This window comes from Stegodyphus dumicola, chromosome 7 (assembly GCF_044657685.1).
Source record: "Stegodyphus dumicola isolate Sdum_Otavi_A_Nest chromosome 7, ASM4465768v1".
Taxonomy (NCBI): Eukaryota; Metazoa; Arthropoda; class Arachnida; order Araneae; family Eresidae; genus Stegodyphus; species Stegodyphus dumicola.
In genome coordinates, this window is record NC_140774.1 from 161741103 (window position 1) to 161754893 (window position 13791).

A 13791-nucleotide genomic window follows, 5' to 3' on the forward strand; every position below is an offset into this window, starting at 1 on the left:
AAAAAATTTACACAGTTAAGATTTCAGTTGTTCTGCTAGTTTGCTGTAATAATTCCAAATGAGACATTAAGTTTCATCATTAGTGATTTGTGGTAAAGTAAATAAAAGTTGAAAAAGGAGCAAACAACTGGTTGTAAAAATCTGGTTAAGTCAGAAAGATTATTCCATGTATGATGTCTAGAGAATGGATGAAGCTGGTCCATTTTACATCTTTCCCCTACTATGGTTGAGCATGCAGTAAACAACATTTAACTATTGTCCTAGTACGCAGCACAGAGGGTAGTGATAAATACACTTTTTGGCTGATCGGAAAGTTTGAGAAATCATGTTGTTTTAAGCACATAAACTGCACTTTACCTAGCATCTACTCTCCCTATAAGAAATCTTATATCAACAACTCATCATTTCATAAGTGGTCTCTTCATTTTAATAGTCAAATTGTGGGTCAAACATTATGGCACTGAACAGGTATACAGCCCATAACATACAGAATCTGAACTGTACAGGTTCACATTTTCCCAAAAAAATTAACAAATCATCTTCAGCCCTTGGATCAAGGCATTGTTACTCTTACGAAGTGGTCTTATCGTGGCTTGGGATAGCTGCAACTCACGCTGCTGAAAAGGAGACAGAAATGCTTAAGTCTGCTTGATGCAATAAAAGTTGTCACTGCATTCTGGAAATCCATGTCATCATAACATTTACAGAACTGTTTTAGCACTGTCTGGAGACACACTAATTCTGTTGACGAGTTAAATGGCAATACCACTTCGTGGTGAAATGGTTGAAGATACCACTTCACCTGATCAATGGAATATTCTGAAAGACATGATGAACCCTAATTTTGTTGTGATGAGTTTGTTAGTGCATATCATGATGTTGTTGTGTGTAATCCAGGGACATCTTCTTGCATCTCGGACACAAACATTTGTGTCTGAGATGCAAGAAGTCATCAAAAGAATGACTGCCCTCCTGCCAGGCAGAATTACATACCTTGGACACTTTAAAATGTTTTGCTGCAGCATTCGAACTGACTGCTATTTTTACTGAAACCATGACGTCAGTTGGCCATGAAATTACAGACATTTTCTTTCCTATTAGTGGCAATGCTACACAGAGGAATTTTTCACAAAAAATTATCTGTGAGTACATTGTTTCAAATTGCAGTACAGGAACTAATGTAGTATGGTAGTGTTTTCTATGACAACATACTTAATATACTGTAAATGGTTATTGCACAGAAATAACTATTACAAGAATAAAATTTGAATCCTTAATTAACATAGAAATTTTAACACGAATTCTTGATTTTCTGGTCTCTTGGGATTCATGTTAATGAAGCTTTTACTGTATATATATCCATGAATATTTTTATTTGTTAATGCTTATTTCTATGAGCTTCTCAAAGCATTTTCCAAACTACTAAAGATACAGATTTAACCCATTAGCCACTGGTGTTGCGTTGACGCAACGGTCAAAATAAATGCGTATATAAATATAACTACCGAAGATATTTTATACCAGCAGATGATTTTGTGTAGGGAATATTATGAAGATTATAACTGTAAAAAAATATTTGCCTTTATAATAATTAATCTCATACTTTAAGCAAAATTTTCGACCGGGTATTTTTGCTGAAAATACTTTGTGAAAGAATCGCCGTCTTTATGAGTGATCTACTTTTAGTCAAGGTCACCGTTTATCAGAACAGTACATCAATCAGATGTTTATATTTGTGTTTGGAAGAAAGGAAAAACAGGTGTTGTGTTGATGCAACGTCAGCAGGAAACGGGTAGTCAATCTCCTTTTTCACTCATTCTTTTCGATGTTCTGGTTCATGTTCTGCTTGTTTAAAAATGCCTAGAACGAGGTATCTTACATTAGAAGAAGCCCTTCAAAGATTTTTTTGATGAAGAAACAGATGATGAAAATTTTAATAATGACCAGAATAAAACTGATATTGTTGTTGTTCTGCCCGAAACTGCAGAAGCTAGTGAAGAAGAAGGGAATGACAATGTTTTAAATTAATGATATTTTACCAAATGATACTGCTAGGGAAGTTGAAATTCACTTAAGAAGTAAGTTTCTGCCTTCTAAAAGCAGTGATAGTCATACAAAAAAAAGTTTAAAAAGCAGAAAATTGAAAACTTGAAATGGATTAAAAAAGGAAGCATCAGTTATGTCTCGGGAAGAAAATGAAGAAAAAGATAGAAGAGAAACTATAAAAGACAAAATACAAGGTAAAACTAGTGGAGAGATTTTTTATTTTCTTTTTGGTTCAGATATTTACTCTCTTCGCGTTGAACAGACAAATATATACGCTCAGCAAAAAAAATCGCCCAGAATTTATTGCATCTGAATCCTATACGAGAAGATTTATAAAATATTATTGCTTACAGGATAACATTCTTTACCTCAAGAAGAAATGTATTGGTCTTTTGATAAGGACATTTCTGTTCCTATTGTACGAGAATCGATGTCACGTTTGCAGTACAGGAATATGAAGCAGAATTTGCATTTAGCTGACAATAGTCAAATTGACAATACTGATAAATTATATAAGGTGAGACCGTATCCAAACTTACTAAATAAGAAGTTCCAACAATTTGGTATATTTTCCTACGATCTGAATATTGACGAGCAAATGATTCCTTATCGAGGCAAACATTCAGCAAAGATGTTTTTAAAAGGGAAACCTGTAAGATTTGGATACAAAGCATGGACTCTGGCGTCATCTGATGGATATATGTTTCATTTCGATATTTACTCAGGTAAGTCGACAGCTCCAAAATTACCAGAATATGAAGAATTTGGGCTTGGAGGAAGTGTGGTGATAAATTTGCTCAGTGTCGTTGAAACTCCAAGCATGCTATTTATTTTGATAGCTTTTTTACATCATTTCAGCTTCTCTGTCATCTAAAAAATAAAGGTTTCAATGCTACAGGAACAATTTAGGAAAACCGCATACAAATGTGCCCACTAGAAACTGCGAAAGGTGTTCGTAAGAATGATAGGGGTTATTATGATTTCCAGTATGAAGAGAAAAACAAAATAATTTTTGTCCCATGGAATGACAATTCGGTTGTAACTGTTGGTTCAACATTTGGAAACATTCAACTTACCCGTTATTCAAAAACGCAAAGGAAAAAGGTTTTTATATCTCAGCCTCATCTTATTGAACAATACAATGCCAAAATGGGTGGAGTCGATTTATGTGACAATTTAGTAGCCAATTACAGAATAAGAGTTCGTGGCAAAAAATGGTGGTGGCCAATATTTACTAATTACATTGATGTCGCCTTGACAAATGCATGGAAAATATCCCGACTTTCTACTACTGGAAATAAAACGTCTCTTTTATATTTCAGACGTGAGGTTGCATTATTCCTTTTGCAAACTCCTATTGAGAGTGTAGATTTAGCCAGAGATAGATCAGCAACAGGAAGACCTAGTAAATTCAGCATTTAAAAATCATTGCATAAAGATGGTAGACATTTTATCCTAAAGTCCGATGATAACAAAAAACTTCGTTGTAAAGAGTGCCATAGCCAGACTGTTTATAGATGCAAAGTATGTAATGTAGCTTTACATCATGATTGTAGTGAAGCTTTTCACGCTTGAATCTTTCAATTGAAATAATCTGTATTTGTAAAAAAAATATAATGTATATTTTAATATTAAATTAATTACAAGTAAAGTGAATGTATATTTTAATATTAAATTAATTACAAGTAAAGTGATTTGTAGATTTATAAAACGTTATACAGCTAAAACGTAATCCAGTGCTCCACTCAAAGGAAACATCGCATGAGTACAATCCTACTCACCTAACATCTGTAGTCTTATTCCGCTGACGTTGCGCGAACGCAACACCCGCTTTTTCCACAGGTAAGAGCATTTTTTTTTAATTTCCAATGTAAATTTATGTTATAAATGCTTAAATTAATATGTGTTATTATTTTCATAAGAAAAAAATCATTCCTTGTAGTTTTGGCGGTTAATGGGTTAAAGAAAACAGTTTGCATTTAAAGAGCTTGGGTATTTCAGAATTAATATACAGAAAAAAGCTTTTCTCATGACATTTTAAGGACTTCAGGTTTTTGCAGATAAACTTTTAGACAGCTGGAGGGTTAAAAAATAATTTTTGTCCATCCGAAAATACTGGCCCAAAGGATGTGTTAACACAGAAAGGCTATCAATTTTGTGTTGATTCACTATAAACTCCAAGCATGCTATTTATTTTGATAGCTTTTTTACATCATTTCAGCTTCTCTGTCATCTAAAAAATAAAGGTTTCAATGCTACAGGAACAATTTAGGAAAACCGCATACAAATGTGCCCACTAGAAACTGCGAAAGGTGTTCGTAAGAATGATAGGGGTTATTATGATTTCCAGTATGAAGAGAAAAACAAAATAATTTTTGTCCCATGGAATGACAATTCGGTTGTAACTGTTGGTTCAACATTTGGAAACATTCAACTTACCCGTTATTCAAAAACGCAAAGGAAAAAGGCTGATTTTAAAAGTAATTTTAAAAGTGATTCACTATAACAGTGAATCGCTTTTAAAATTGTTGTCACCAAATATTAGAGCTCTGTATTATATTTAAAGAAATTAAATAATGCATAAATGTATGTATGTTTCTTGCACAATGATAAAACAATGGAGACTAGCACCATAAAATTTTGAAGAAACGTACGTCTCCACCCGAATGTGGGCATCTGAAAGCTCAAATTTGGAATTAGTTTTATTATCGATTTCACATTTTGTAACACTTAAGCAAATTTTTTATTAACAAACCTACCAATTTGAAAACGAGCAATGTCAACACTGTATGTAAAAAAAAAAAAAAAAAAAAAAAAAAAAAAAAAAAAAAAAGAGATAGAGAGAGAGATTTTACAAGTGAATGGACATCCAGAATAAACAAATAAAACGCCATGTCTTTTTACATGTAAACTTGCCAACAAATAAAACTGTTTAAGTGTTTGAGCGAAAGTATCTTTCTCAAATCAGCAAAATCTGAAACATGTTTAAAACTGCAGTTCTCAACCTTTTTGCTCCATATACCCTTTTACCATTGCTAGATGACCATTCCTTCCTTTCCAAAACTCAAAAAATACATATACATTTATTTAAATTTAGATTATTTGATAATATGCTTCATATATTAAACCAAAAAAATGCATAGAAAATAATGATAAATACCAAATCTTGAATAAAAGTAGTTCTTTGTATTCATAAACTAAATGCTTAATAGCTAAATAAAAGGCTGATTGCATTCCCTCCTCCCTGATACTTTGAAATTCTCCCTGGTTGAGAACCGCTAGTTTAGAACATAACAGAAATTTATCATTACCTCTGGAATCGGCCTTCCGACAATCGTACGAAATAATTCCATCCATTGAGAGAAAACTTCTTTAGATATTAAATCTAAAGGCAAGAAATATTGAACAAGAGCAAAAAAAATTTTCAAAATTTGTTTCTGCAAAAGGACAGACACATCTGAAGGATCTTGTAAAAGCTGTACACAACGCTGATAAATCATTGGAAGTAACATATTCATTGCTTCATTTAGAGGTCCTCGTTCTTCGGGCTTCTTATATCTATTAAAAAAAAAAAAAAAGATTTACAACAGAAAAATTACACATCTACTTACTAACTCTTAAACAATACTTAAATACATGCATTATCAGTGAAAGCTGAATCAGTTAGACCTGCATGAATTGAATATTTTTTATAAGGTATCAGGTAAAATGAGTAGCCGAGAAAGTATGGATGACAGAATGAGATGGAAAATTATTAGCAGATGGATGACAGGCCAACCACAAACACAGGTGGCTACAGAGCTCTATATAATGGCCATTGTGGTTTGTAATTTGCGAGAACAGTTTCCATATCGAGAAAGCCTGGACATGGTCGACCAAGACCCATAATAACGAATGCAGGTTGTTATTTGCACTTTCAGCACAATGGCATACAACTACTAGAGCTTTACATCTCTTGTATGAGCTGTATGATGCCACCAGAACCCGAGTTTCATGGTCAATTGTTTTCAATTGCTTCATGAGATGGGTTGTATGAGAGAAGACCCACTCAGTGCAGCACACAAGAGATCACATTTAGCACAGCACCTTGGATAAGATTTCAGTAGACCACCATGCTTTTTACAGATGAGTCAAGATTCAGAGCCTGGACATTGATTTTTGGTGTGCCAGTATCTTGAACACAATACCATCAATCCCTCATCAAGGAAAAAGTTCATTACGGTGTTGAAGGTGTAATGGTTTGGGCAGCCATTACACTTTTCAGCCACACACATCTGACAAAGGTTCCCTTATCATACTATGCTACCCACGCAGCACATTATATTATGAACTCTGACTATGTGTTCACTCTATGTGACTATGTGTTCTAAAAGAACTACTTGGAAGTCAAACAGAATCGAAAACCGACACTGCATTACTTCAAGTTAACGATCACACGCAGGAACCCGTCACAGCGAACCTCTCATGTTTGTCTGAGCCAACAAAGGTTTCCTGACTGCTATGAGGCATAAGATCTTAGAGCACTAAATTCAACTTTTACGGGGTGCAGTTGGTCCTATGTTCCTGTTAACAGGTGACAACACCTGTTCACATACGGCTCAGATGGTTGACGATTACCTGGAAAGTGAGGATATTCGCCGCATGGATTGGCCAACCAAATCTCCTAACCTCCTCTATATGGCATGTCTGGGATACTCTTAGGAAGGCAATTTCATCTCGCCATCTCTGTCCAAGGACCATCAGGGATTTTAAAGCTATCTTACTGCAGGTGCGGGATCGACAGCCACAGGGACTCCTCCATTGCCTCCTGTCCAGTAGGCCATCATGCTATGCGACCTGTCTGGTTGTGAGAGGAGAGCATAGCCTATATTAGACTCATTTTCAGTTTGATATCACAATGTGGATTTTGGATATCCCTGCACTATGAGCTTTAATGATAATTATGCTTACATAAAATGACTTTTGAATGGCAGATCTCTTTTTTCTACTATAGATATATATTCATAACAAATTTTGCTAAAAATCTGTCTATTACTGTAATTTCCATAAGAAAGGCTGCATCTACTTAAACACATCTACTTAAATGAACTCTTAAACAATACTTAAATACATGCATTATCAGTGAAAGCTGAATCAGTTAGAAGCTGAATCAGTGAAAGCTGAAACAGAAAGCTGAATCAGTGAAAGCTGAATCAGTTGCACTATGAGCTTTAATGATAATCATACTTACATAAAATGACTTTTGAATGGCAGATCTCTTTTTTCTACTATAGATATATATTCATAACAAATTTTGCTAAAAATCTGTCTATTACTGTAATTTCCATAAGAAAGGCCGCATCAGCGTAAACGCCGCACTCGAGAAAAATGGCAGGAAAAAAATTTAAATTACACAGAAACGCCGCAATAGATTAAATTGCACGTGACATCATCGTGGGCCGTACAGATGCAAAAACTCAACCTAAGTCCTGATATATGACATACCAGTTAAGAAGAATGCATGAAATGAAACCATAACTCAAAAATAAATTAAAAATAAGAAATGCATAGCTTCTGTGCCATTTAGAGACATTTTCAAAAATTTTCCGCTCCCTACTTAAAAACTATCCAACAAGTACTTGTACCCTAACTGATGGGATCTATATTTGGCAGAATGCCAAGAAAAATCCATTCATGCTGAACCGGAAATACGTCAGAGTTCGTTATTGCGAGGCAGGTGGAGTCGTGTCCGCCTTTGAAAAAAATTGCAGAAAAGACAGGGGTCGAAAGAGGATGGGTCCTGGAAGATTCATCGAATGGCAGAGGAGAGAGACTATTCAAACTGATGAGAATGTTGATTTGAAAGGGGGAAGAATGTTATTGTTCTGAGATCTCGTTTAGGGTGAATAAGGCATGTAGGTCTGTTCAAGGGAAAGAACGTAAACAAAATAACATTCGCAAAAAGCAACTGAGTGGTCTTTTGTGTCGGAACAGCACCAATCTATGCACAATGACAAGGCCATCCAAACTATGTACAATGACCATCATAGGAAATATTTTATTTTTAGTGCACCTAAACGCCGCACCCGCTGAAAATTTAAGTTTTAAACACGTAAACGCCGCGGCGTTTCTTCCGGAAATTACGGTAGTTTTTCAGAAATTTGACATAATGTGCAAATTCTCTTAATTTTGCACATAAATATACATATACTGCACTTGCACAATCCAAAGACTACTTGGATTGGAAAAAGATAGGTAAGTCTTCTTACCTGGTTATTTTAATACTCAAGAATTGTTTATATAACAATACTAAAGAGCGAGTTTCCAATTCAACTGTTTGTGTTTTAACTCAATAAATGACATGGAAATTGAGGAATAAAAGCAACATTTTCAACTAGCATGAACCATGAGAGAATTGAAATCTAATTAGTGACGAAAAAGTTCACAATGCAGAAATATGACAGAGCTGATTGCTTTCTAAAACATTTACATCGATATACAAGAATGTTTCTGAAGATGAAGAAATTGATGAGAACTTCCTTCTTAGAGCTAAGATGGATTTGGTTTATTTAATTATGATAAAACACACGAGGGCTAATTTCCTAAGGGAGGGATGTCTTCGTGAAGGATCTTCTATGGGGAGCTGTCTCATATAGAAATTGCACATATATATAAAAAAGCCCATGCAGCTAGCGTGTTCACCTGGAATCGAACTCAGGTCAGAACCACCATAGTTCAGCGGCTTGGCCACGGGTGGGCTCATTTTACTAGTATTGTGGTATAGTATTATCAACATAATTTCTAGAATGAACAGTTTATAAATGAAGTTTAGGATAATAATACCAGCAATTTTACTTTTATTTCTAATAAAAAATCATATAAATCTCTATATCCATATACTTCTACACAATTCTTAAGTGAAATGAGATTTCAGGGAAATACTTTTCTTATCATTTAAAGATATCATTCAAGTAAAGTTCTAAAAAGAATGGTGGCAAATAAGCACATAATGTCATACTAAGAGTAAATAATTTACTTATGTACATCATTCTTCAACCATTTTCATTATAAAATATGTTTTGAACTTCTAAAATGTGAATCTGAAAAAAAAAAAAAAAAAAAAAAAAAAAAGGGGGGGGGGAACCTGGTTTAAAAATGATAACTAGTTTTGGGATCAAGGGAATCACTTTTGTTTTCTCAATGATCGAGTGCAATTCTGATAATGCGAGGTTTTTCTTCACCAACTGAAACACCTCATCAAAATTCTCTGGACTTTTTTTTTTTTATATATATATATATAAGGAAAAATGTATTGGTATATATTAGTCCTTTTTAATATTAAAAAAACAAAAATGTACAAGATTTTCACTTTTATGCAGAGACTATGTAGCTGATCCAAAAAAAAAAAAAAAAAAAAAAAAAAAAAAAAAAGATTAAATTTTTGTTACACACTTATTTCATTTTAAGGCACAAGAAACAGATGAAAACAGCCACTGCACTCACTTGCCATAATAGAGCAAACTTAACAGCTTAACCTGTAACATGCAATTTTAAATGTTGCCAAACTTTTATATTATGATTATTTGTTGGAATGCTTGCTTTGCCACACACTATAAAAAATTCCCAACTTAAAATTAAAGGTCAATTTTAAAACTTGAATGCAAATTCACATAAGAAAATGCAATGCAACAAAATTTTGAGTTCAATAATAAAAGAGCTCTGCTGGCCAGCTGCCATTAACATAATATCAAGATTAAAAAAATATATATATAACCACATTTGGATTTTATTTCTATTTTTGCACTTTAACACAATGGGTATCCATCCTACTCTGGAATAACAGTTCATACATAAAACAAAAATAACACTTCTCAGTAGCAATTTCAATAGTGAAACTATATGAATTTTTAAGTACTACCATATTACAGATTATTAAATTTCAGAGATATCAAAGCATATAGACTACCATTAAAAATTTTCAACCCAATGATTTCACTTGCAGATTAATGCTTTGAAATATTATTTCAATCTTACAAAGTGTAACTGTAAATAAAGTTGGCAATGAAAATATAGATGGAAAATGGTAAAACATACTCAAAATTTTTTACTAGTTGATATAAACATAGTAATGCTCCCATGCAAACATTGGAATCATTCATTTGAAGATATACAGATATCTTGTCAACAATTCCAGTCCATTTTCCAGGAAAATCATGTTTAACAATATTACTCACACAAACAGCAAGCTGAACCCTTTAAAAATAAAAATAAAATTATATGTTTCAGAAAATAAATAATCAACATAAAAAAATTAAAAATAATATAGATAGGGCACATCAAACATTACAGCTATGTACACAAATTCTTCATATTTTATGTTCAGTTCATGACGGTAAAGGATATTATTTATTAAAAAATAATTCAAGACAACTATACACATATTAATTAGAATGAACACAAAAACTATGAAAAATATTAAATATATTTTCCGCTCAAAATAAATACTGATCTATTCAATATATCACTATCAGTATAATGCTACTTCATAAACTAATTTTATTTCATGCACAAGCTCAACAAGTTAAAAAATATTCTGTCATAAGCATATACTTTTATAAGCTGATAAGAATTAATGTCAGTTTATAAAAGTTTGTACATGTGCACAGTAAGTCTCCAAAAAAATACCTAATTTTGTGAAATCAAACACTTCTTTTAAAAATCTTAAGTCAATTAAACTTATTATGTTTAAAATGTACTAAAAGTTCATTAGATTTTATTTTGGTATGTACAGGATGTTCCAAAATAGAAATATATATATATATATATATATATATATTATCTTAAATAATGAATACAGAAGAATAAATCTTTGTAGTGATCTCCCATATCAAAATAGTAAAAAATTTAGAATTTCGCTCTAGATTTTTTTTTTTTTTTGTCTCAATTTTGTGTCCTTAGGGTCCATAAGTTATAGTTCATGCAAAATTTTACCACAATTTAAATTATTTTATATACCGCCCCTTAAAGGGTTAACAAGCTCTCAAGTGGTTACATACTGATCTTTTTCCATAAGTTCTCGCAGGCTGGCCTCATCAGCATCAGTAGGCCGGCCAGAGTGCTATGCTTCTTGAATGTCATAGTCCTTGTTTTTGAACTACCAAACTGTCACAAGTGTCATATAATACAACATTAGTACCTAAAGCTTTACACATGATTTGGTGACATTCTGTTGCTGATATTTTGTAACAGAACTGGAAGAAAATGATGGTTCTAATCCGGTAGCGTGATAGTTTCATTTCAGACACCTTGTACTTAATGATATTTTCTTACAAATTTTAGAATGCAATGTTCTAAAGCAAATCTTTTCCTTTCAAATGCCAAAAATCATTCGACAAAATATGATTAAACATGCCAGTGCAAACTGTTTGAGAAGACAATATTTGCGGTGGTGAAACATTTTCTTTAAAAACCTGATATATGCATTTATACAGTCAAAAGTCTTTAATCCGGACGTCCATAATCCGGAATGATCTACAATCCGCACCTCAAAGCTACAAACTTTCTGTGCATGCGTCAACGCATGCGCATAATACGTTGACGCATGCCTGATTAATGTATAACGGACAGTATAGGCTAAAATTATGTAATTATCTATTTCAGTTAATGTTGCAAACTGTATTGTTTCTTAATCTTCTAATTGGATCTGGCTTATTATTTTTTGCAGACTGTTAGAGCAACTTTATAAAAGTAAGCTCGAACTTTCGATTATGTCAAAAAGAATTTCCGATTCTGGAGCTACCAAAGGATCTACAAAGCGAAAGCATGTACCGGTGACCATCAAACAAAAAGTGGAATGCTGTAAAAAATGGATAAAGGCATATCCTTTGATTCTCTAATCATTCCGAAATATGTTTATCAATTTTCACGCTGCTCTGCAGGGGGAGGGGGGGGGGGGGAACGACGCAGCACGCAATGAATTGGAAGTTGATCTGTCAGCACTATCCTTATCTTCAGGGCAAATGTTTTTATTTTATTCGGCTTATAATTCCTTACTAAATGTAGAATTTAATCTCAATGTACTCCGTCTTTGATATGATTTAGATCAAATTCCTCGTCATTATAAATATCACGAATACACATCAAATAGTTTTCTGGTTGCAATTTTCTAATTTCGACTATGCATAATGTATGCTTTACGCACGTGCGCGTTGAAAGAAATGTTTAATAAAGTAAACAAATAAATATAAAGCTTTTTTTTTTTTTTGTAAATTTTTATACCCTTTAGATCATAATTGCTCTTTATTTCATAAATTACAATTTCGTATCTTTAATTTTATAATTTCTGCATGCCATCTTAAATTACGGTTTCGTATTTTTAATTTTATAATTACTGCATACCACCTTACCAGATTTAAACTGATGATCTATAATTCAGAAAAACCGATAATCCGGAATCGCCGAAGTCCCGTGACTATATAACTTGTACATAAATGAATAAGGTTAATATTGGGTGAGGGAAAGTTCTGTCGTATTTTAAAGAAAATATTTGAATTCATTTATAAAAATATGTGTTTAATATTAATCAATTATATATGCTCCGTTATTTGTTACAACCTGTTGCCATCTTCCAGGTAACCTGTAAATTCCTGTTTTGTAGAAGTAACTTTGCTTTTTTTTTTTTTTTTTTTGTAAATTTTGATACCCTTTAGATCATAATTGCTCTTTGTGATGACTTCACGGTTTAATAAGGCACCATTTAGCAAGACGAAACAAACATTTATTAAATATATAATTCAAAGCATAATATAATAGTTACTCAGAGCAGTACGTCGCTCCTACCGCATAGTACAATCTACTACCTTCCTCTTCCGAGGCTAACATGCAACTCCTAATAAATACATTAACCCTTCTCGAAGAAGAGCTACCTGCGCCAAGCATGCTCTGTTGATCGCCAAACAGTCGCCAGATATCACACCTCCGTCGTAAGATTGTTGTTGATATTATTTACAAATCAATCAGCAATCTGGAAACTAAAATCTAGCAACTGTTTGCGATCAACGTGAAAAAGAAAAAAAAAAAAAAAAACTACATATATTTTTATACATTCTCTCCTAATTTTCAAATCTCAATTACTATAGACATACCTCAATTTACTACATAAACATAGATAATACATTTTTATATATAAACATAGATAAATCATTTTTAACTTCACTTGTTCCGAACCTTATTATTATTGTAACAATTTATCAATTCTTAATTCAAAGAAACCAAGTTGATATTTTCTTTTATAAACATGTTAAAATATACCCTAGTATTATTCCAATGATGACAGTAAAATTATTAAGTTTCTTATATATATATAAAATTATATTCTTAACATTCCTTTTAATTAATGATGCTGCAGCATGATTTAAATCCTTGGGAGACAAATATCTAAATTTACCACTTACCTCGAATATTTGTTATCCAATAATTTCTCTATCTATTTCAAATTACATAAACATCTTATTTGCACAGAATTGTAAAATGATTATGAAAAGCAAAGAAAACCATATAATTATTAACTATACAAAATGTTCGTGAAGATGAACAGTAAATTAATGTTCAAAGTTCACAAGTGGGAAGTATGGATAATGCATCCGCGTTTGACAGTTTTTTTCCAGGGCAATGTTCTATTTCGAGATTATATTTCTGCAAAGCTATGGCCCATCGTTGTAATTTGGACGATTGCGAAGCATTTCTCACTATAAAGGCTAGAGGATT

The 13791-nt window shown here is 32.7% G+C and overlaps 1 protein-coding gene across 2 annotated transcripts in view; it reads right to left on the reverse strand.

Moving 5' to 3' along the window:
• The window catches only part of msk (importin-7 msk), a 92793-nt gene that overhangs the window by 58802 nt on the left and 20200 nt on the right, over positions 1 to 13791 (reverse strand). For both annotated transcript variants that reach the window (XM_085821004.1, XM_085821005.1), the window contains exons 3-4: positions 10120 to 10278; positions 5358 to 5604 (exon numbers count right to left, since the gene is read on the reverse strand). In XM_085821004.1, the coding sequence (XP_085677130.1) occupies positions 5358 to 5604; positions 10120 to 10278 (406 nt within the window). The remainder of the gene's footprint in view (positions 1 to 5357; positions 5605 to 10119; positions 10279 to 13791) is intronic.